Below are 26011 nucleotides of genomic sequence, written 5' to 3' on the forward strand. Positions count from 1 at the left end.
AATACTTACTGACTCAAGACATTTCAGCTTTTCATTTGTAATTAATTTGTAAAAATATCTAAAAACATAATTCCACTTTGACATTATGGGGTATTGTGTGTAGGCCAGTGACACAAAATCTCAATTTAATAAAGGTTTTATTCAGGCTGTAACGCAACAATGTGGAAAAAGTCTAGGGGTGTGAATACTTTCTGAAGGCACTGTATGTATGAATAAGAACATGCATTTAGATTGATAAATTGTCCCCCATACTACCCATTGCCATCACTAGAGTAAGTATGGTTATAGAATGGAAATAATTATATTTTTTTCAGTTTCACCCCTTTGTAGACTAGTTTACTAGTGTTACTATGTGACTTACTTAGTTTTGATTACAAATGCCCTTTTAAAATGTGAAAACCATTAGACCCTCCCCTCCCACAAATATGTCAATCAAAGATGTATGCAGTGTTGCAATAAGGTCACAGTCTCCCAACACGATTCTATCTGGACATGTCTATTGCAACACGGTGAGCTCCACATCGATGTGCAGACACAGCATGTTGAAATCCCCCCTTGCTCTCATCAACTAAAGTCTTAAGGCAGGATGTTGGTAGATCAAATTGGACCTTTGAGGGAGTCTGGTAATGTCAATGTGTTGTCCCTTGTCTTCGTCTATATCCCTTACGGTCTTTGATCTTGAGTTAAGTGACGAGACAACGCTTGTGTGCTGTAGTTGGCATGCAGTATCACATGTAAGAATCCCATGTCGCTCCCGCAGTCAGTGAGAGCAAATGGACTGGCGAGATTCACCTATCAACACAAGGTAAAAAACTGTGGTACATAGATTTACATTTTTATTTATTGAAGCAGACTGCTAAACTGTGCACTGACTTGAACTCTCAAGACTCTCTTTTTGTCCAACACCTACATTTACCTTTGTCTCGACTGTTTTACCTGGTCCTCGTAAACTTGATTCTTGCAATGAAAATGACAAAGAGTAAATTAATTTGTTGAAATAAGTCAGATGCAGGTTTCTTTTTTTCATTTACATGTTTTATTTTAAGGGAAAACATACAATAACACTGGTTGAATGGAATTATTTAAAAAATGTATTACAAAAGAGTAAGTACCTGTCATTCCCAAGTGGTCGTATTTAGAAAGTGGTCAGATTGAAACTTTAAGTGCCCAGATTTCTTACAAATGATAATTCTCCCTGAATCCCCCCCCCCCCCCCCCCCTAATAAACAAAATAAATGACAGTGCAATTTGTAAGAAACACCTGTGGGGTGTCAGCCCTTCATATTCACTACAACCTCCCTCTTTCTCCTCGAGCCACTCAGGTCTCAACCAGGCCTCTCATCAGAACACTTCTCGGTGATAAAGATCAATATTTTTGGCACATTCTTAAAGCATTAAACTATCAAAGGAAATGCATAGAATAATACTTCTTCCACAAAGGTGGAAGGTTTCATCCTGAACCGTGGATGGACTTTTGTATTCAATGCTGGTCAAAAAGAACAGTGAAATCTGCCTCAAAATTAAACTTAAAATGACTGACTGCTACTCTATAACCTATTATTTATCTTTTTGAGTGAATTTGCTGTGAGTAGATTCACCTCACAAAGCCAATCAGGTTTTTGGTGTTTTTTGTCTGTGGTGGTGAGGACAGACCGGGAGAGAGCTGGGCCGAGGTGGAGGAAAAGTGCACACGTCTTCGTGGACAGTACCACGGGAGAAATCAGGGCACCTCATCATGTGTACCAAACAATTAACAGACGCATACACAGGAAAAGGGACACGACTGGATTACAAAACAGTGTTCTCAGAAACAGCAGCAATTCAAAAAAATGTAGAATAATAATGACAATGTTTGAATGTAAAATCAAAAGCTAGGTTATCCTGGGCACTGGCACTAGTGGTAGCTGGGGACTGAAAGACCACAACTATGAACACTATTACCTGCCCACATCTGTGGACTATTCCAGCACAAGCATGCTGTTCATCATAACGAAAGAGCTTGAATTTGATCGTAAAGGACAGCACCCCCCTCTAAGTCACAGCAAAGAAAGACCTGGAGAGTCGCAGCACACAGGCACACACAACCAGGAGCACATTCAAATGCAAAGAGGATACCAAACCATTTGGACTGTGTAGTGGTGTCTGCTTGAATGACTTCACTTTTTTAAAGATGAGTTCTGCACATTGATAAAGGATACGATTATGTAGTTCTTTCTTAATTTGTGTTTTTTTTAAATTACTTAATAGCACATTCCAAAAACCATTCCTGTGTCATGCATTCCTGAATATCATATGTGCATATATGTTTTTATATTAGATTTTTCTCTTCTTTTACACAAGGGCCCTTTGCTTTCTGTGAACTGCCAACATATTGGTTTTCAAGAGGAGTCAAATCCATTTCTTTAACGAAATCATAAGGTTGATGCTCAACCCAATCAATCGATTTCAGCTACAGTACCAGTCAAAAGTTTGGACACACCTACTCATTCAAAGGTTTTTCTTTATTTTTACTATTTTCTACATTGTAGAATAATAGAGAAGACATAAAAACTATGAAATAACACATGGAATCATGTAGTAACCAAAAAAAAGTGTTAATCAAAATATATTTGAGATTCTTCAAAGTTGACACCCTTTGATGACAGCTTTGCACACTCTTGGCATTCTCTCAACCAGCTTCACCTGGAATGCTTTTCCAACAGTCTTAAAGGAGTTCCCACATATGCTCGGCACTTGTTGGCTGCTTTTCCTTCAGTCTGCAGCCCAACTCATCCCAAACCATCTCAATTGGGTTGAGGTTAAGTGATTGTGGAGGCCAGGTCATCTGATGCAGCACTCTCCTTCTTGCTCAAATAGCCCTTACACAGCCTGGAGGTGTGTTGGGTCAGTGTCCTGTTGAAAAACAAATGACAGTCCCACTAAGCACAAACTAGATGGGATGGTGTATCGCTGCAGAATGCTGTGGTAGCCATGCTGGTTAAGTGTGCCTTGAATTCTAAATAAATCAGACAGTGTCACCAGAAAAGCACACCCATGCCATCACACCTCCTCCTCCATGCTTCACAGTGAGAACCACACATGCAGAGATCATCCGTTCACCTATTCTGCGTCTTACAAAGACACAGCGGTTGGAACCAACATTTTAAAATTTAGACTCATCAGACAAAAGCACAGGCTAATGTCCATTGCTCGTGTTTCTTGGCCCAAGCAAGTCTCTTCTTATTGGTGTCCTTTGGTAATGGTTTCTTTGCAGCAATTAGACCATGAAAGCCTGATTCAAGCGGTCTCCTCTGAACAGCTGATGTTGAGATGTGTCTGTTACTTGAACTCTGTGAAGCATTTTTTTGGCCTGCAATTTCTGACGCTGGTAACTCTAATGAACTTATCCTCTGCAGCAGAGGTAACTCTGGGTCTTCCTTTCCTGTGGCGGTCCTCATGATAGCCAGTTTCATCATAGCGCTTAATGGTTATTAAAAACTGCATTTGAAGAAACTTTCAAAGTTCTTGAAATTTTCCAGATTGACTGACCATGTCAGTAATGATGGACTGTTGTTTCTCTTTGCTTATTTCAGCTGTTCTTGCCAAAATATGGACTTTGTCTTTTACCAAATAGGGCTATCTTCTATATAATCACCCCTACCTTGTCACTGAATGGCTCAAACGCATTAAGAAGGAAAGAAATTCCACAAATGTACTTTTAACAAGGCACACCTGTTAATTGACTACCTCATGAAGCTGGTTGAGACTGCCAATAGTGTGCAAAACTGTCATCAAGGCAAAGGGTGGCTACTTTAAAGAATCTCAAATATAAAATATGTTTAACACTTTTTTGGTTACTACATGATTCCATATCTGTTATTTCATAGTTTTGATGTCTTCCCTATGATTTAACAAAAAGAAAAAACCTGGAATGAGTAAGTGTGTCCAAACTTTTGACTGGTACTGTATATCAGCTGTCATTAACCAGCTATCAGCTTGTATGCCTTCATTTCAGTGCAACAACAGATGCTATAAAAACAGAAAATGTGACAATACATTTCCGATACAGGAATGCAAGCAATATTTCTTATGCATATTTATCGACGGCAAAAAAACTAACAAATAAAAAAGTTGAAAGGTTTATGTTTCCCTTAAAAATCTGAACACAAGTAATTCACATTTGCAAGACACATCAATACTACACTGACGTGGCTCTTCAAATAATGCAGGTCAGGCTGTGGTAATGGCTGTGTTCACTATCGACCTGTGCAATGATATGAAAATCAATACACGTTGGTAAAACAAAGCCAGCCAATTACATGCACTCTCTCACACCCGCGGTAGTGACATGATGCAATACTTCCCTTTAGTATTTTAGCCTTCACTCCTGGAATAAGAGGAGGTAGAAACTAAAAAAGCCACTACGCTTTTAAGAGGAATGCTCTTTAAAAAGACAGGTCTCTCTCTACTAGAGATGACCTTTGACATGGTTACTGTGTGAACGCTTTAGTCCTCTAACGTGTGCACGTTATCTAGTTTGTATAGGTCTAGACTAGAGGCCTAAACATCAGTAGCTCAACCTTGTCTGGTGAGTGTTTGTTATAGATAACACTAATTCTAAACGTTCTGGTAGGCTACACAAGAGAACATTCCCGAAACTCACACTTTTTTTTTTCTTCAAACGTAATGTTAATATAAGACAAATGTCACCTGAAATAACATTCCCAGTGATATAATAAAATAAAAAAATCTATAGAACACGACGGGGGAAAAAAATAAATAAAAATGATCAATTGTTTTTTCATCCTTTTCTCGAGACCCCTAGAGTCACTTAGACTTAAGTCTGAAACAATCTAGGTCGTGCCAGGAGGTGGAACTAGAGAGGCCTTTATAGATGCTTCTCCTTGGTGATCCCGTTCTGCACGTGCTTCCTGTGAGAAGAAAGGAGAGGAGAGAAGAAAAAAAGGACCAACTGTCAGCCAGCGGAAAGGTGATCAGCTATTTATACGCATGGTAAAACCAAAAGGATATCACCGGTGTTCAAGGGCGCCAGATAAGGGCTGGGTCAGGCTGTAACCGCATAATCACACCTCAATAAGTACAGTGCTTTGATCCTGTCTATCTGTATGTTACACAAGACAGGGCTACTTGTTGCAGCTCTGAGGTCATACTGGGTGGTCTGACAGAGCACAGGTTACTGGGGTTACAAGAGAACTGGGAACAGATCCACGTGTGTCACGCCATAGCAGAGGCACTTCCTCAAGGGGAGAGCTCATTGGAGCATGGTGTGATATAAGATTTAACATGGGTGTGGTGGATGGTAATCTTCACAACCAGATAGCAATAAGAATGCCACCACCTCAGCCTCCAATCGGGCTTAGAGGAATATTAAGTCGAATCCCAAGAAGAAGAAAGAGGACAGCTACACCCAAGGATGTACCAGAACAACGTTCGTCTTTGCATGGGGCTCGTTCATTACAAAAGCGGACGCTTTTTCCCGACTGTAGTCTGCCATATTGATCACACGTACTGTAGTTGGTTATTTCAGATCTGCATGCACTGAAGGGCGTAGGGGTTGTTTGGAAAGGGTTTGTTTTAGGCATGAGGTTTACAGTGTGATGAATGGTTGTCTACACTCCAAAAGGTAGTGTGTAGTGTGTGTAACTTTGTGTTTCCTCACCCTTCAGCAGAGTTGTTGAGATGTCCTGCATCTTCACTCTGCAGCCGCTGCTGGGCCTTGAGCAGGGCTGCAGCCCTCTGAGCTCCCTCCTCACCCTCGTACTCCCTCAGGTCTTTCACATCCTTCATCTGCCCCGTCAGGACCTTCGCTACAAACGCCACTATGAACTGTGGGCAGAGAGAAGGGGGGGATCAGGGGTTAAAGAAGGGAGAGAGGTCTGATGTCACATAGTACAGTTTTGTTCTAATGCTTGTATCAACCCCTGACGGAGGCTAATAGGAACGAAGAAGAACATGCAATGGTCATAGAACTGTCATGCCATTCACCTCTTGGGAACATAGATCTGTGAGTGAATACCCTCTCGGAATTAGATTGTGCTTGTTTAACCAAGCATCTGACAAATGAGCTTCAGTGTAGTGTGTGACCTGTGACCTGCTGCAGACGGAGGTCCAATACTTGCCAAAAACCAGTAGATATTCATGCAGAGGAGTGTCAAGAGGAGGCTGTTGAAGAAGAAATAGAAGGGAATGTTTGGGACGGACTGGAGGCTGGACACACAAGTGGCGTACAGAACCTTCAGAGGGAACCAGTAGAGACGGAACCAAAACCTGCACAGACGGGGGGACACAGAGGAGCTGTATTACTCTGATGCTTTAGGGGACAACGACTAGCATTGTCCAGGGCTTCAAACACCCTTGTGACCTCTCAGGACAGGTGTGGGGGTATGTGTGTGTGTGTTTGTGTTTGTGTGTGTGTGTGTGTGTGTGTGTGTGTGTGTGTGTGTGTGTGTGTGTGTGTGTGTGTGTGTGTGTGTGTGTGTGTGTGTGTGTGTGTGTGTGTGTGTGTGTGTGTGTGTGCGTCCCACATGAAAAAATACTATAGTCTACTATGGTATACAGTGCATTCGGAAAGTATTCAGACCCCTTGACTTTTTCCACATTTTGTTACAGCCTTATTCTAAAATTGATTAAATAGTTTCCCCCCCCGTCATCAATCTACACACAATACCCCATAATGACAAAGCAAAAACAGGTTTAGAATTTTTTTGAAATGTATAAAAAAATAAAATACTGAAATATCACATTTAAATAAGTATTCAGACCCTTTACTCAGTACTTTGTTGAAGCTCCTTTAGCAGTGATTACAGCCTTGAGTCTTTTTGGGGTATGATGCTACAAGCTTGGCACATCTGTATTTGGGGAGTTTCTCCCATTCTTCTCTGCAGATCCTCTCAAGCTCTGTCAGGTTGGATGGGGAGTGTCGCTGCAGAGCTATTTTCAGGTCTCTCCAGAGATGTTAGATTAGGTTCAAGTCCGGGCTCTGGCTGGCCCACTCAAGGACATTCAGAGACTTGTCCCGAAGCCACTCCTGCTTTGTCGTGGCTGTGTGCTTAGGCTCAATGTCCTGTTGAAGGTGAACCTTTTCCCCAGTCTGAGTGCTCTGGAGCAGGTTTTCATCAAGGATTCTCTCTGTACTTTGCTCCGTTCATCTTTCCCTCGATCCTGATTAGTCTCCCAGTCCCTGCCGCTGAAAAACATCCCCACAGTATGATCCTGCCACCACGCTTCACTGTAGGGATGGTGCCAGGTTTTCACAAGACATGACGCTTGGCATTCAGGCCAAAGAGTTCAATCTTGGTTTCATTAGACAAGAAAATCTTGTTTATCATGGTCCAAGAGTCTTTAGGTGCCTTTTGGCAAACTCCAAACGGGCTGTCGTGCATTTTACTGAGTAGTGGCTTCTGTCTGGCCCCACTACCATAAAGGCCTTATTGGTGGTTCTGCAGAGATGGTTGTCCTTCTGGAAGGTTCTCCCATCTCCACAGAGGAACTCTGGAGCTCTATCGGGTTCTTGATCACCTCTCTGACAAAGGCCCTTCTCCCCCGATTGCTCTGGTTTGCCAGGCCGGCCAGCTCTAGGAAGAGTTTTGGTGGTTCCAAACTTCTTCCATTTAAGAATGATGGAGGCCACTGTGTTCTTGGGGAACTTCAACGAGGCAGAAATGTTTTGGTACCCTTCCCTAGATCTGTGCCTCGAGACAATCCTGTCTCACAGCTCTACGGACAATCCTTCGAACTCATGGCTTGGTTTTTGCTCTGACATGCACTGTCAACTGTGGGACCTTATATAGTGTGTGCCTTTCCAAATCATGTCCAATCAATTGAATTGACTCCAATCAAGTTGTAGAAACATATTAAGGATGATCAATGGAAACAGGATGCACTTGAGCTCAATTTCGAGTCTCATAGCAAAGGGTCTGAATACTTATGTAAATAAGGCATTTCTGTTTTTTAAAATTATACATTTGCAAACATTTCTACAAACCTGTGTTCACTTTGTCATTATGTGGTATTGTGTGTAGATTGATGAGGAAAAACATTAATTTAATCCATTTTAGAATACGGCTGTAATGTAACAATATGTGGAAAAAGTCAAGGGGGTCTGAATACTTTCCGAATGCACCGTAAATACTATAGTATTCACTGTAGTGTTTTTGGAGACTGTATTTACTGTAGTATTTACTGTAGTATACTGTACAATTTATAGTGAACTTTATAGTATAAATACTGTAGTAAAATAAATCTGTAGTATATACTGTGGCACAAATTGCAATATGGTGGAGGGGAATGGGCAGGGTATATGAAAATGAAATACTGTATTATTTACTATAGTTAAAAGGGTTGTGCCTTTGCGGACTGTAGTGTTTTTGAGGAAATTACTGTAGTATTTATTTTTTTTGCGGATAATTCTGTAGAATTTATATACTACAAGTACTACACATGATCCAGGGATACTACCGTGCGTAGTATAGTATTCTACAGTATACTACAGTTTACTATAGAATTCTATACTAAGTACTGTAGTATTCTATAGTAAACTGTAGTATTTTGTCATGCATGCGTGTGTGCTTGTCTGCGTGTGTCTTCTCTCTCCTCACCAGGTGATGCTGAAGCTGACAGAGCCCATGTTGGACAGGATGTCGTGGATGAGGTAGTAGTCCCCTCCCCGGGTCTTGAAGTAGACGTTGAGCTTGGTGAACTCCAGCTGGATGTCATTGATGTCGTGGAGGAACAGCACCAGTAACCCAATGCTGTGGAATCTGAAAGGAGAGAGCAGTGGGGAGCACAACGGCGGTACACAAACAATATAAGAACACAGCTGTACGGATAGCTAGACGATACAATGTGACAGCCAGGGGGTGAGACTTAGTCAATGACACCGGCTGACTTTAAAACAAATACAGTTTGAAACAGAGGAACCGTTTCCAACATCAAATAACCTCGAGCCTTTTTACACTATGACAAATCACTGTTCTGATTCCACAAATTGACATAACATAAAAATAAACCTTGACCCTCATCTATCATTTACAACTATTGCTACGTGGAAATGTTGCCAGTATTCAATACATTTTATATGACAGGCAGTAAGATTACACAGCATCACATTACGGCAGCGTTTCCCAAACTTGGGGCCACCAGGCAGGGTGTGGTTAGCTACCTGAAAGCGTAGGAGAAGGTGATGAGGGCCAGAGTGACAACGTGGTGCACCACCATGACGGTAGAATCCTTCCTCCAGTCATCCATGTAGACCGTGGCGTAGATGGAGTGTCCGTAGAAGCTGCCCTGGATCAGGTAGGCGATGGCGATGTCCGTGGGCACCGTCATGCCACGCTTCCAGTCTGGAAGGGGGAGAAGACATAGAGAGCGAGAGAGAGAGAGACACTGAGGGTTAGAGGAGAGGCCTGGCGGAACTACATAGGAACCAACACACACATACTGTATACACACCAACATGTGCATGTTGACACACACACACACACATACACACACACACACACACACGCACACACTGACATGAATATGCACACTGGCACAGACAAAAACATGCTCGCTCACACACATATACACACACACACAAACATGCATGCTGGCACAGACAAACACTGGCAAACATGCACACATACACCCACCCATCGACACACACACCCACACACACAAGCATCAAGGCACATACACAATCATAGAAGCAGGCATGTACACATTTGCACCTGAACACACACACCCTTCTCTTGCTACATCCCATTTGGTTAACGACAACATAAAGAGAGGGAGCCAAATCCTCCATGGAAGGTATTCAAACAAGATAAACCTTATTGACCTACAGTACCAGTCAAAAGTTTGGACATACCTACTCATTCAAGGATTTTCTTAATTCCTTACTATTTTCTACATTGTAGAATAATAGTGAAGACATCAAAACTATGAATTAACACATATGGAATCATGTAGTAACCAAAAAAAGTGTTAAACAAATCAAAATATATTTTATATTTGAGATTCTTCAAAGTAGCTACCCTTTGCCTTGATGACAGCTTTGCACACACTTGGCATTCTCTCAACCAGCTTCATTTTTTTTGGACAAGGTAGGAGGGTATACAGAAGATAGCCCTATTTGGTAAAAGACCAAGTCCATATTATGGCAAGAACAGCTCAAATAAGTAAAGAGAAACAACAGGCCATCATTACTTTAAGACATGAAGGTCAGTCAATTCGGAAATGTCAAGAACTTTGAAAGTTTCTTCAAGTGCAGTCGCAAAAACCATCAAGCGCTATGATGAAACTGGCTCTCATGAGGACCGCCACAGGAAAGGAAGACCCAGAGTTACCTCTGCTGCAGAGGATAAGTTCATTAAAGTTACCAGCTTCAGAAATTGTAGCCCAAATAAATGCTTCACAGAGTTCAAGTAACAGACACACCTCAACATCAACTATTCAGAGGAAATTGTATAAATCAGGCCTTCGTGGTCTAATTGCTGCAAAGAAACCAATACTAAAGGACACCAATAAGAAGAAGAGACTTGCTTGGGCCAAGAAACACGAGCAATTGACATTAGACCGGTGGAAGTCTGTACTTTGGTCTGATGAGTCCAAATTTGAGATTTTTGGTTCCAACTGCTGTGTCGTTGTGAGACGCAGAGTAGGTGAACAGATGATCTCGGCATGTGTGGTTCCCACCGTGAAGCATGGAGGAGGAGGTGTGATGGCATGGGGGTGCTTTTCTGGTGACACTGCACACTTAACCAGCATGGCTACCACAGCATTCTGCAGCGATACACCATCCCATCTGGTTTGTGCTTAGTGGGACTGTCATTTGTTTTTCAACAGGACAATGACCCAACACACCTCCAGGCTGTGCAAGAGCTATTTGACCTAGAAGGCGAGTGATGGAATGCTGCATCAGATGACCCGGCCTCCACAATCACCCGACATCAACCCAATTGAGATGCAGCCAACAAGTGCTCAGCATATGTGGGTACTCCTTCAAGACTGTTGGAAAATCATTCCAGGTGAAGCTGGTTGAGAGAATGCCAGGACTGTACAAAGCTGTCATCAAGGCAAAGGTTGGCTACTTTGAAGAATCACAAATATAAAATATATTTTGATTTGTTTAACACTTTTTTGGATACTACTGTACATGATTCCATATGTGTGATTTCATAGTTTTGATGTCTTCACTACTATTCTACAATGTAGAAAATAGTAAAAATAAAGAAAAACCCTTGAATGAGAACATGTGTTCAAACTTTTGACTGGTGCTGTACATACAGTCTAACTGGTAGAAGTTTACAAGAAGTGTTTGTTTTTGGTTCTGCAGGGGGCAGCTGTTCTGTTTGGTTATACTAGGTGACTTCCGGAGGAATACCTGAGGTGGGAGCTGCAGGGGTGTCAGGTTTTCCAAGCATGTGAGGACCAGGGGCCATCATCATCATCGCTCCCTTAAGGCCTTAAGGGTATTGTAAACAGAAACTTTTTCTCGGAACGTTTAGGGCAACTTTTGACTCCATGAGATGAGGTTACAGACCGTAATGTTTATTGATCGGACGTTCCATCATTAAACATTGAAAACATGGAGGCAAGAGATATTAGAGTGCTACAGGAATAGGAGCCTCTATCTCTCCCCCTTCCCCTCTCTCTCTCCCCCCTTCCCCTCTCTCTCTCCCCCCTTCCCCTCTCTCTCTTTCTACAAGAGCTAAAGCCTCGCTCTCTCGGAGAACTAAAAGCAGAGCCACATTAGCCTGAGCAGGTTGAATGACTACTCTCAATGTGCGTGACAGCTATTAGAAAAGTGGAGGGCCTTTAAAAGAACAACTGATCGCCTCAATCGAGGAAAGGGAGATTGAAACGAACCCAAGCACCGACTGACACCTGAAAGTCTGATGGAATCGGAAGGAAGGAATGCCATAAATGATAGATAAAAGAATGAAGGCGGATTGTTCAGGGCAATGGTTAGAGAGTAGAGACACGCCATGTGGTCAGTTCAGACACAAAATGCAAATATAAAACACAAATGTGGCTTCTATTTGAATACTTGTAAAAGAAGCATCTGGAGGGTTCTATAAGACAATGCTTTGAAGGTTGCAATGCTTTGGTTACAGTTCCTTTAGCATTAGTTCTTCAGTTTGCTATCGTTGCTTAACTGGAGTTATTAGTAGAAGAAGGGGAGTAACTTGAAGAGGACAGACCTTCTCTTCTTAAATACTTCCCGAGGAATCTTTGGGGCCAGGCTTTGAAGGATTAAATGCTTTAGTTACAGATGCTTTTGTTTTTAGGTTATTATAGCTGAATAACTGCAGTTATTAGTGGAAAAAGAGCAGGTTAAAAGGTCACTTTGAAGCAAGCAGACCTCTGCTTGTGTTGTCATTGCTTTAACTGTAGTTATTAGTAGAAAAAGAGACTACTGACTATTTTAGGTCTACCTAACAATACATCAAGTGCACAGCTTCTTTTTCTTAACCTTGTTTCATGTACTACGTCTTACCATAGAATGCAGAGGGCGGGTCATGGAAGAAGGTGTAGTTGGTGAAGAAGAGCAGGTAGGTGCTGTAGGACCAGGACATGGTGTAGAAGACCAGCTTCCACGCGCTCTCTGGCATCTTGGCAGTATCTTTGGGCTGGAGACAACACCATTGTGCAAACGGCTGCAACACACAATCACAGGACACTTGGCTAATGTTCAAATGTGAGTGGGGACACTCCGCTTTCAGATAACACTCAATGGAATGTTATGTATGTATTGGTGTAATACATTATGTGTACACATTGATAAAGTAAATGGGGCTGTTTTGCTGCCGTGAATCACTTGGTAGGTGCAAACACATTATTTAGCAGAAACTTGTCTTCTTGTGCAAATCCCCCCATGTCTATTTATGGCTTGAAAATACAGGAAGTCAGCGAGATTCTTCCTGAAGTGCTGTGTGTTTTTGTGTGTCTGTCTGTCTGTGAACTGATAACCTCTTCTTCAGAGAAGAGGCCCATTCCCAGAGAGCCACGCCGTAGCTTAACAGTAACCCCTCTCTACCCCCTTCCTCCTGATAAACCAGACCTTCCACAGGGCCAGAGGAACCCTAGCCGCTGGGCTCAAAGACGATCCGTGGGCCGCCGTGCCAGATGAGAAACCAAACCCCCGCTCCTTATCTTTCTCCATGACAGAGGAGCTGTGCCTCTCTAGGCGACCAGCCGGCCCATGCCGAGCACACCTCCGGCTCCAGTGTAACCAGAGATAAACAAGTGAAAGGGGTCCATTTGCTGATACATCTCAATCACTTGTCACTAGTTAGCAGCAGGCCCAGGAACAGGTCTTGGTCCTCCATCATGCCAGTGTGCTTAGTGCAGCAAGGAGGGACTAGTTCTCTTTCTATCTTTCTCCATTCCCTCTTTTTCCGATGATGAGCTGGAAAGAGAAAGAGAGAGACAGAGCGAGCAAGAACGAAAGAGGAAGACCGAGAGATCACGCTGCCAGAGCGACACACTGCACGATGCGTCACGTGACCTATATCCTCGCCCCTGATAGGTCCGCGCAGCATGTGTTTAGTGAGTCATGTATGCCGCAGACAGTAGGATATCCCCTGCGTGCCTCAGACCTCCACATCCCTCCCTCTTCCTCCCCCCACCCCATGCCTGCAACATTTATTTAAAGAGGCCCACTGTCAGTGCAGTCACCCCCCCTCCTCAAACCCACCAGTCGTCTACTCCACGGCGAGCCTGTCCGCTCCGAGGCTAGTGTGACTGCCACACAATCAGGCCTTATCATCACCCCATACCACAGACCAGAGCGAGTCTGGTGCTATTAACACACAGCATAGCTGGTGCATAGTCGAGCACATACACTATATATAGAAAAGTATGTGGACACCCCTTCAAACGAGTGGATTCGGCTATTTCAGCCACACCCATTGCTGACAGGTGTATAAAATTGAGCACACAGCCATGCAATTTCCATAGACAAATATTGGCTGTATGATGGCCTTACTGAAGAGCTCAGTGACATTCAACGTGGCACCGTCAGATGCCACCTCTCCAACAGGTTAGTTTGTCAAATTTCTGCCCTGCTAGAACTGCCCCGGTCAATTGTAAGTGCTGTTATTGTGAAGTGGAAACGTCAAGGAGCAACAACGGCTCAGCCGCAAAGTGGTAGGCCACACAAGCGTCGGCCGGAATGGTGTTATGCTCACTGCCATTGGACTCTGGAGCCGTGGAAACACGTTATTTTCCGTCATAAATCACGATTCACCATCTGGCAGTCCGACGTACGAATCTGGGTTTGGCGAATGCCAGGAGAATGCTACCTGCCCGAATGCATAGTGCCAACTGTAAAGTTTGGTGGAGGAGGAATAATGATCTGGGGCTGTTCATGGTTCGGGCAAGGCCCCTTAATTCCACTGAAGGGAAATCTTAATGCAATAGCATACAATGATATTCTGAACGAAATACACAGAAAAAGGAAAAGAAAATATATCCAACATTGATGAAGGAGGATGATGATGATGATTATGAAGACTACATACACTGTAAATGTTTGAGGACAGGGTTTTGTTCTTTCTGGATTTCATTAGAATGACGATCGCAAAGGAAGGACCGGCAACAACTCTACAACTCTCCTGGCCAGGCTTCGGAGACGGGCACATCGCGCTCCACTCCCTAGCATACTACTCGCCAATGTCCAGTCTCTTGACAATAAGGTTGATGAAATCCGAGCACGGGTAGCATTCCAGAGAGACATCAGGGATTGCAACGTGCTCTGCTTCACGGAAACATGGCTAACTCAAGAGACGCTAACGGAGTCGGTGCAGCCAGCTGGTTTCTTCATGCATCGCGCCGACAGAAACAAACATCTTTCTGGTAAGAAGAGGGGCGGGGGGGTATGCCTTATGATTAACGAGACGTGGTGTGATCATCATAACAACACACAGGAACTCAAGTCATTCTGTTCACCTGATCTAGAACTCCTCACAATAAAATGTCGACCGCATTATCTACCAAGGGAATTCTCTTCAATCATAATCACAGCCGTATATATTCCCCCCCAAGCAGACACATCGATGGCCCTGAACGAACTTTATCTGACTCTTTGTAAACTGGAAACCACACACCCTGAGGCTGCATTCATCGTAGCTGGGGATTTTAACAAGGCTAATCTAAAAACAAAACTCCCTAAATTCTATCAGCATATCGATTGTGCTACCAGGGCTGGAAAAACCCTAGATCATTGTTATACTAATTTCCGCGACGCATATAAGGCCCTCCCCCGCCCCCCTTTCGGAAAAGCTGACCACGACTCCATTTTGTTGATTCCAGCCTACAAACAGAAACTAAAACAACAAGCTCCCGCGCTCAGGTCTGTTCAACGCTGGTCCGACCAATCTGATTCCACGCTTCAAGACTGCTTCGATCACGCGGATTGGAATATGTTCCGCATTGCGTCCAACAACAATATTGACGAATATGCTGATTCGGTGAGCGAGTTCATTAGGAAGTGCATTGACGATGTCGTACCCACAGCAACGATTAAAACATTCCCAAACCAGAAACCGTGGATTGACGGCAGCATTCGCGTGAAACTGAAAGCGCGAACCACTGCTTTTAACCAGGGCAAGGTGACCGGAAGCATGACCGAATACAAACAGTGTAGCTATTCTCTCCGCAAGGCAATCAAACAGGCTAAGTCCCAGTACAGAGACAAAATCGAGTCGCAATTCAACAGCTCAGACACAAGAGGTATGTGGCAGGGTCTACAGTCAATCACGGATTACAAAAAGAAAACCAGCCCCGTCGCGGACCAGGATGTCTTGCTCCCAGACAGGCTAAACAACTTTTTTGCCCGCTTTGAGGACAATACAGTGCCACTGACACGGCCCCCTACCAAAACCTGCAAGCTCTCCTTCACTGCAGCCGAGGTGAGTAAAACATTTAAACGTGTTAACCCTCGCAAGGCTGCAGGCCCAGACGGCATTCCCAGCCGCGTCCTCAGAGCATGCGCAGACCAGCTGGCTGGTGTGTTTACGGACATATTCAATCAATCCTTATCCCAGTCTGCTGTTCCCACATGCTTCAAGAGGGCCACCATTGTTCCTGTTCCCAAGAAAGCTAAGGTAACTGAGCTAAACGACTACCGCCCCGTAGCACTCACTTCCGTCATCATGAAGTGCTTTGAGAGACTAGTCAAGGACCATATCACCTCCACCCTACCGGACACCCTAGACCCACTCCAATTTGCTTACCGACCCAATAGGTCCACAGACGACGCAATCGCAACCACACTGCACACTGCCCTAACCCATCTGGACAAGAGGAATACCCATGTGAGAATGCTGTTCATCGATTACAGCTCAGCATTTAACACCATAGTACCCTCCAAACTCGTCATCAAGCTCGAGACCCTGGGTCTCGACCCCGCCCTGTGCAACTGGGTCCTGGACTTCCTGACGGGCCGCCCCCAGGTGGTGAGGGTAGGTAACAACATCTCCACCCCGCTGATCCTCAACACTGGGGCCCCACAAGGGTGCGTTCTGAGCCCTCTCCTGTACTCCCTGTTCACCCACGACTGCGTGGCCATGCACGCCTCCAACTCAATCATCAAGTTTGCGGATGACACTACAGTGGTAGGCTTGATTACCAACAACGACGAGACGGCTTACAGGGAGGAGGTGAGGGCCCTCGGAGTGTGGTGTCAGGAAAATAACCTCACACTCAACGTCAACAAAACAAAGGAGATGATTGTGGACTTCAGGAAACAGCAGAGGGAGCACCCCCCTATCCACATCGACGGGTCAGTAGTGGAGAAGGTGGAAAGTTTTAAGTTCCTCGGTGTACACATCACGGACAAACTGAATTGGTCCACCCACACAGACAGCGTCGTGAAGAAGGCGCAGCAGCGCCTCTTCAACCTCAGGAGGCTGAAGAAATTCGGCTTGTCACCAAAAGCACTCACAAACTTCTACAGATGCACAATCGAGAGCATCCTGTCGGGCTGTATCACCGCCTGGTACGGCAACTGCTCCGCCCACAACCGTAAGGCTCTCCAGAGGGTAGTGAGGTCTGCAGAACGCATCACCGGGGGCAAACTACCTGCCCTCCAGGACACCTACACCACCCGATGTCACAGGAAGGCCATAAAGATCATCAAGGACAACAACCACCCAAGCCACTGCCTGTTCACCCCGCTATCACCCAGAAGGCGAGGTCAGTACAGGTGCATCAAAGCAGGGACCGAGAGACTGAAAAACAGCTTCTATCTCAAGGCCATCAGACTGTTAAACAGCCACCACTAACATTTAGCGGCCGCTGCCAACATACTGACTCAACTCCAGCCACTTTAAAAATGGGAATTGATGGAAATTATGTAAAAATGTACCACTAGCCACTTTAAACAATGCCACTTAATATAATGTTTACATACCCTACATTACCCATCTCATATGTATATACTGTACTCTATATCATCTACTGCATCTTGCCATCTTTATGTAATACATGTACCACTAGCCACTTTAAACTATGCCACTTTATGTTTACATACCCTACAGTACTCATCTCATATGTATATACCGTACTCTATACCATCTACTGCATCTTGCCTATGCCGTTCTGTACCACCACTCATTCATATATCTTTATGTACATATTCTTTATCCCTTTACACTTGTGTGTGTATAAGGTAGTAGTTGTGGAATTGTTAGGTTAGATTACTTGTTGATTATTACTGCATTGTCGGAACTAGAAGCACAAGCATTTCGCTACACTCGCATTAACATCTGCTAACCATGTGTATGTGACTAATAAAATTTGATTTGATTTGATTTGAATTCCACCTATTGAATCCTTCAAGTTACTGTTCTTAATTATACAACTACCTTTTTTGGTAGTTGAGGCAACAGTTCGGGAAAGGCCCTTTCCTGTTTCAGCATGACAATGCCCCCGTGCACAAAGCGAGGTCCATACAGAAATTGTTTGTCGAGATCAGTGTGGAAGAACTTCACTGGCCTGCACAGAGTCCTGACCTCAACTCCATCGAACACCTTTGGGATGAATTGGAATGGCGACTGCAGGCCTAATTGCCCAACATCAGTAGCCGACCTCAATAATGCTCGTGGCTGATTGGAAGCAAGTCCCCGCAGCAATGTTCCAACATCTAGTAGAAAGCCTTCCCAGAAGAGTGGAGGCTTTTATACTCCATATTAATGCCCATGATTTTGGAATGAGATGTTCGAAGAGCAGGTGTCCACATACCTTTGGTCATGTAGTGTATTCCATTACAAAGGACACACTTAAACACAAAAAGGTAAGCGTAACTATTAAGCCCACATACCCATTAAACCCACTTCCATCTTTGGATTCAACTAATTAATCTGGTTGTTATAACCATAACAGTTTTGATTCTATTATTGTCATTGACAGTTCTGTGTAAGTTCCCACTAGTGGCCAATTTCAAATCGGCAAAAAAAATACATTTCATTTTTAGTACCTTCTCAGATAAGTAATTATACTTTCTGTAAAATTAAGAGATTAATGTGCTGATATATGCATATGATAGCTTACTTTGTGGTCATTAATTACTATTTCTTACCAATGGAAAATATGAGTTTTTCATGCTAGCAGTTGTGCCTGGATGTCACAGTCACACAGTAGCATCATAACTTGGTGATCTACAAGATAATAGATTTCAGGCATTCACAGCTTACATTTTTTAATGCATTTAGTCTTATTTTATTGTTAAATGAACCTTGCATTGTTATACATACAGTTGAAGTCGGAAGTTTACATACACCTTAGCCAAATACTTTTAAACTCAGTTTTTCACAATTCCTGACATTTAATCCAAGTAAAAATTCCCTGTTTTAGGCCAGTTAGGATCACCACTTTATTTTAAGAATGTGAAATGTCAGAATAATAGTAGAGAGAATGATTTATTTCAGCTTTTATTTCTTTCATCACATTGCCCGTGTGCCAGAAGTTTACATGCACTCAATTAGTATTTGGTAGCATTGCCTTTTAAATTGTTTAACTTGGGTCAAACGTTTCGGGTAGCCTTCCACAAGCTTCCCACAATAAGTTGGGTGAATTTTGGCCCATTCCTCCTGACAGAGCTGGTGTAACTGAGTCAGGTTTGTGGGCCTCCTTGCTCACACACCCTTTTTCAGTTCTGCCCACAAATTTTCTATAGGATTAAGGTCAGGGCTTTGTGACGGCCACTCCAATTCCTTGACTTTGTTGTCCTTAAGCCATTTTGCCACAACTTTGGAAGTATGCTTGGGGTCATTGTCCATTTGGAAGACCCATTTGCGACCAAGCTTTAACTTCCTGACTGATGTCTTGAGATGTTGCGTCAACATAACCCAATATTTTTCCATCCTCACGTTGCCGTCTATTTTGTGAAGTGCACCAGTCCCTCCTGCAGCAAAGCACCCCCACAACATGATGCTGCCACCCCCGTGGTTCATGGTTGGGGTGGTGTTCTTAGGCTTGCAAGCCTACCCCTTTTTCCTCCAAACATAACGATGGTCATTATGGCCAAACAGTTCTATTTTTGTTTCATCAGACCAGAGGACATTTCTCAAAAAAGTACAATCTTTGTCCCCATGTGCAGTTGCAAACCATGGCTTTTTTTATGGCGGTTTTGGAGCAGTGGCTTCTTCCTTGCTGAGCGGCCTTTCAGGTTGTCGATATAGGACTTGTTTTACTGTGGGTATAGATACTTTTGAACCTGTTTCCTCCAGCATCTTCACAAGGTCCTTTGCTGTTGTTCTGGGATTGATTTGCACTTTTCGCACCAAAATACGTTCATCTCTAGGAGACAGAACGCGTCTCCTTCCTGAGCGGTATGACGGCTGTGTGGTCCCATGGTGTTTATACTTGTGTACTATTGTTTGTACAGAGGAATGTAGTACATTCAGGCGTTTGGAAATTGCTCCCAAGGATGAACCAGACTTGTGGAGGTCTACAATTTTTTTCCTGATTTCTTTTGATTTTCCCATGATGTCAAGCAAAGAGGCACTGAGTTTGAAGGTAGGCCTTGAAATACATCCACAGGTACACCTCCAATTGACTCAAATTATATAAATTAGCCAGTCAGAAGCTTCTAAAGCCATGACATAATTTTCTGGAATTTTCCAAGCTGTTTAAAGGCACAGTCAACTTAGCGTATGTAAACTTCTGACACACTGGAATTGTGATACAGTGAATTATAAGTGAAATTATCTGTCTGTAAACAATTGTTGGAAAAAGTACTTGTGTCATGCACAAAGTAGATGTCCTAACCAATTTGCCAAAACTATAGTTTGTTTACAAGAAATTTGTGGAGTGATTGAAAAACTAGTTTTAATGACTCCAACCTAAGTGTATGTAAACTTCTGACTTTAACTGTAGATGCCATTTTTGTAAATTCAAAATTTTTCTCAGGTGGGCTTAAAGAGTACAGCAGCACAAAACACACCACCTCTATACAGAATGTAAATGACAATGAATAAATATTGTTCAATTTGATCAATACTAACTTCACATAATATTGCAGTCCATTTTGCATATTTATAAACCAAACCATTGCTTTCTAAATATTTTATGAGTAGACTTTGCTATTCTATCTTTTCATCATAAATCGCTGCTGTTCCAATTAAGCCCAGTATGCTCCAAATAAGCCCGGTTTGCATTGAAACACATGAGGATTGTGTGTTGATATCCCTAATATTCAATGAACATAAGTGTGTTTTTTGTACGAATTTAAATTGATTAAAACACACAAAAACTACAGTTCTGTATGGAGGAATGGTTTCAAATCCCTTCCTGTGTTCTCCCACCTCATCAAACATTTTAGGAGACGACTCAGAGCTGTTATCTTTGCAAAGGGAGGGTGAACAAAGTACTAAATACAGGGGTGCCGATAATTGTGACACGCATGTTTTTGAATAAAATCATTATTTATTGATATTTATTTTACAATTTTAACAAAATTAAAGGTTAGAGTATAGGTTAGAGTATCGTTTAGGTTAGAAATGTGTAAACTTAGATTTTGGTGGGCTTAATAGGTACACTTACCCTACATAGCCTGTATATTCCCGAGAAACATTATACACCAACACAATGCTCGAAAAGAGAAATACTGTACACGCACACTCCATGCACACAAGAGACAATACACACCATAATCACAACATACATACACATGATACAAAACAAACCATACCCGAGAGAACAGACAAACAGCATACACTTGTGGAGATATGCTGAGTATCTCGCTCTTCCTCTCGCTCTCTGTGGTGTGTGTGTGTGTGTGTGTGTGTGTGTGTGTGTGTGTGTGTGTGTGTGTGTGTGTGTGTGTGTGTGTGTGTGTGTGTGTGTGTGTGTGTGTGTGTGTGTGTGTGTGTGTGTGTGTGTTGTGCTGAGTAGGCAACCACAGCTCTCAACCTGAGAGAGGATATTACCTGTTCTCAGAGGAGACATTGACCCCCGTCATCCGCCTGCTAATTGCCTTTAGGTGTGAGATTAAGGGTGGATTTACATTAGTAAAATATGTGTATGTAGTAAGATCTCTTCAACATCAGATTTGCACCTTTTCTGTTTACACTATACTTACTTTAGCCTTGGATGTGGTGTGGCCAAAGCCACATTACTGCATCATGTGTGTGTGCACCTATTAGCATACCGTAAATACCATAGTATATTGACAAAATAAGGATAACAATTCAAACTATACAGTAGCTTCTCATCTAAACCATATTGCACATAATGTTGCACACTTGATTAATGCAACGATTCACAAATGTGTGGTATTTTTTTGTACAATTTTGGTAATGAGAACAGCCAATCCCAAAATTTTCCAAATGTAGCCTAGCACAGAAAACAATTGCTGAGGACATCTCAGAAGAATCCTACTGACATTTTTCAGTCTCACCTTCCACAGAGGTGTCACATTTACCCAAAGATGTTCCTTGTTATCTAGCCGCTTAACGAACAAACTAGACCTTGACTTGCTGTTGAGCGATAGGATGTGTTGTGTCGAATTAGCTAGCTAGCTAGCCGTGTAAGTCACGCACAAACTATAGCCAGCCTTGTTGAGCTATCTAGCTAATGTTGGCTAGATAGCTAGCTTGTTTTGCATTGGAGCTAACGTTAGCTAAATGGTTTGCTTGTTGAACAAGCTTGCGTTAGTAGTAAAGGAAACACTTGTGTTTGGGAGTTGATTTTGTCGTTATTTGAGGATAAATTAATCAATAGCTAATTATACGGCCCTCGCTGTATTTATTAGGTGTTGGCCTATTCGATCCAAGTTTCACGCCATGTTTGTACAGAGGCAAATCAAATTTGACAGGACTGTGTTAAATGCTGCCATTTTGGTCGTAGAATGTTGACGAATTGATCAGGATTCACTTGAGAAATGATTTGCGTTTCACATGCAGTAATACAGTATTTTGGGAATTTATTCTTTAAGGCTTTTTTGAATGGAACCAATTTAAGGACTTTTTTTTTTTTTTAACATTTATTTTATAAAGGTTGTTGTAGTTTCGTAATTTTTTTAAAAAACGAAACAGAAATTAGAAACTTGACTCAAAATTGGGCTGCCTGTGTAAACACAGCCATACCCGATTTTGTAGCCCACTTGGGTTTGTCCATGTCTGGCCCAAAAGGTTAACCTATCTAGGTACCAGCTAAGATGGCCATTTAAATGATAAAGACTTAAATGTTGCACTAGATCAGTAGCCTAAATACTTAAAAAAGATTTTATTTTCACAGACTTTTGATCTGCAGATGGACTCAGACATCGACAGATATATGTAGTATACCCAAGTCCACTGAGGTTTGTCTGTTAGAAGAGAGCAAATGGTACATGTCGCCGCGGTTATTATCCCAGTTTCATTCATTTCAATACAATATCGATATGAGTGATTCATTTCCGTGCACTATTGATTTCCATAGAACAAGCTAATCAATTCCAGTCTTGAGTGACCACTTGGTAAATATTGGTGCATTTGCACTTTAGAAGGTACTAATTTAGCAAAATAAAGGTTAATCTGAACACAAGAGTGACTATGTGTGTGTACGTAGTACATTTTATGTATTGGTCTTCAAAATATGACAACTTATTTTGGCATATTGATTATGAATTTGGACATTTAAAACGGGTGTTTTGACACTTGGCCATTAATCAAAAAGCCATGACAATTATTTTGTATTTATGTTTAAGGAATATAAAATTGTACTTTTAACATAATTGTTCTTTAGGATTCTACCTTATCAGTTAAAAACTATTGAATAAGCCCCAAAACGTGCTATGATTTACAGATTTGTATGATAATAATGAAATCGTGAAAATATGTTTGTCCTGGCTACTAATTGGTTGCTCCTCTGGAGAGAAATCGGTCCACTCAGTGTCACTGATACCGCTGCGAGATTTCATCTTTGGATCATTTCAATTCATCACTGTCATTTTGTAATGTCCTTGCTTCATGGGAAATGTTTCCTTCCGTACATTTTCAATTGAAGGGCATTCAAGAGGTAGCATAACTTTAGTTTCTCACACTGAAATGAGTCTGCATATTGAGGGCCAAGTAGTAGGGCCAACTACTAGGCCTACATTTGCCCTTGTTTGTGGAGGATAGCACTTTGTATTGTCAACTGACCGCCCTGAACCCCCATCTCTGAGTCATTCTTCTCCATCTTGTCAAAGATTTATCCAGGGGATGGACAGTGTGTCAGGTTTTGGCCAGGACTGTTCAGGTTTTGTTCACTAGATGTCCCCCTTGCACCTTTTTTGTACCTTTTGTTTTTCTTGCTCTAATTATTGTTTGCACCTGTAAGTCATTCCCTTGTTAGTATTTAAACCCTGTGTGTTCCTTAGTTCATTGCTCAGTGTTTGTATGTTAGCACCCAGCCCCAGCCCAAGCCTTGTTGTGATCATTTATTTTCTCTTGTTTGATTTTCCAGAGGTTCTCTGGTTTTGTTCTTGTGTTTTTTGGATTAGTCTTTTGAGGTTTGTTTTTTCCCTTGCTGTTCTTACCACTTTGTGGATTTTCTTTGTATTTTTGGAAGATTTCCTTTTTTATTAAACCACCATCTCTAGTACTGCTGTGTCTGCCTCATCTTCTGGGTTCTGCCATTTATTAGTGACTGTTTCTCGCACCGGGTCCTGACAGAAACACTGAGCCATTAATATGAACCCAGAGGCAGCCAGTACCCAGGACTTTTTTCCCATGCTGTCCCACCACGAGGGGACTGTCCAACGTCACGAAGCTGCTCTGGTTCAGCAAGAGGCCTTACTGGCTGGACATTCTCAACTTCTGTCGGAGATGATGACTTCCATAAAGCAGATTTCTGATCAACTTTCTCCTGCAACCGCTTCTGCTCCAGTTCATCAGATTCAAGTGCCCGTGGCAGTTAACCCCCTGGCTGAACCTCGTCTGCCGCCTCCCCAACGGTTCTCAGGTGATCCGAGTGTTTGTAAGGGGTTTTTCACCCAATGTTCTCTCTCCTTCGAGCTGCAACCCTCGTCGTTTCCCACCGACCGGTCCAAGATAGCATATATCATCACCCTGCTGTCGGAAAAAGCCCTAGCCTGGGCTACTGCTGTGTGGGATGCCCAAAGTCCCTGCTGTGCCAGCTACTCTACCTTTGCTGAAGAATTCAAGCGAGTGTTTCAAGGTCCTACCAGCGGTCCTGACTCAGCCAAACAGCTCCTGACTCTCCGCCAAGGTCGGCGCAGCGTGATGGACTATGCCATCCAGTTCCACACGGTGGCAGCAGCGAGTGGCTGGAACGACGAGGCGCTCACAGTGTGCTTTTTGAAGGGTCTTTCCGACACCATCCAAGATGAACTGGCCACTCGGGAACCACCAGACAACCTCGAGTCCCTGATCAAGTTGGCTTCACGCATAGACCAGCGTCTGAGAGAGAGAGAGCTCAACCGTAGATCTCTCACCCTAGCTCCTATCGGTCCCAGCTCCGAGTCTCCACCTTTATCCTCGCTGACTCCACCGGAACCCATGCAGGTTGGACGCATCTCCCAGGCTGAGAGAGACCGCCGGGTGAGGGAGCGATGCTGTCTATATTGCGGCAAACCGGGCCATTTCCTCTCCACGTGTCCCGGGCTCCAGGGAAAACGCACTCTCCCGTGCAGGCCTGGGAGGACTGTAACGGGAAACATAACCTCCTCCCATCCATCCAACTCCCGCCTGCTCATTCCAGTTACCCTTTCCTGGGACAACCACGAGCTTCCCCTTCAAGCCTTGGTAGACTCTGGAGCCGCAGGTAACTTCATGGATGGTGTCTGGGCGAAGGAGAATGGCGTTCCCTCTGAACCTCTAAGTGACCCCATAAGGGTTACTACGTTGGATGGAAGCCCTTTGGGATCTGGACTTGTCACTCGTGTCACTACCCCCTTGCGACTTTCAGTTTCCCAACACCAGGAAGTGATGAACTTTCATCTGACCTCGTGTTCCGAGTTCCCTCTCGTCCTTGGATACCCCTGGCTTCACAGCCATAACCCTCACATCGACTGGTCTGTGGGCACTATCAGGCAGTGGGGTCCTACGTGCCAAGCCACTTGTATCTTCCCAAGTTCCCCGAGTTCCCCTCCCGAGTCTCTAGAATCTATCGACCTGTCCCGAGTTCCCGAGTGTTACCATGACCTCAAACCGGTATTTAGCAAACAGAGGGCCACCAAACTACCACCCCATAGACCTTACGATTGCCCCATCGACCTGTTTCCGGGCACCTGCCCCCCCAGGGGTCGGATCTTTTCCCTATCTCCTCCCGAACGAGCTGCTATGGATACCTACATCAAGGACGCTCTGGCAGCAGGCCTCATGCGTCCATCCACCTCGCCGGCGGGAGCAGGGTTTTTCTTTGTGGCCAAAAAAGATGGGGGATTACGTCCTTGCATCGACTACCGGGGACTTAATGCCATAACCGTCCGTAACCGCTACCCGCTACCCCTTATGGCCACAGCCTTTGAGCTGCTCCAGGAAGCAGTGGTCTTCACTAAGCTTGACCTGCGGAACGCATACCATCTTGTGCGGATCAA

General features: G+C 43.5%; 1 protein-coding gene across 3 annotated transcripts in view; it reads right to left on the reverse strand.

Moving 5' to 3' along the window:
• Positions 1-1013: 1013 nt before the first annotated feature.
• Positions 1014-26011, reverse strand: part of LOC139540893 (ceramide synthase 1-like) — a 47612-nt gene continuing 22614 nt past the window's right edge. The window contains exons 1-7 of one of the 3 annotated variants that reach the window (XM_071344937.1): positions 13046-13501; positions 12482-12641; positions 9161-9341; positions 8598-8759; positions 6120-6267; positions 5660-5826; positions 1014-4910 (exon numbers count right to left, since the gene is read on the reverse strand). In XM_071344937.1, coding sequence (XP_071201038.1) covers positions 4868-4910; positions 5660-5826; positions 6120-6267; positions 8598-8759; positions 9161-9341; positions 12482-12641; positions 13046-13147 — 963 coding nt within the window. In that variant the 5' untranslated portion in view covers positions 13148-13501 and the 3' untranslated portion in view covers positions 1014-4867. Of the gene's footprint in view, positions 4911-5659; positions 5827-6119; positions 6268-8597; positions 8760-9160; positions 9342-12481; positions 12642-13045; positions 13502-26011 lie in introns of those variants that run through there. The other 2 variants (XM_071344936.1, XM_071344935.1) reach the window with 2 other exon arrangements.

Source organism: Salvelinus alpinus, chromosome 16 (genome assembly GCF_045679555.1).
Source record: "Salvelinus alpinus chromosome 16, SLU_Salpinus.1, whole genome shotgun sequence".
In the NCBI taxonomy this organism is placed as follows: Eukaryota; Metazoa; Chordata; class Actinopteri; order Salmoniformes; family Salmonidae; genus Salvelinus; species Salvelinus alpinus.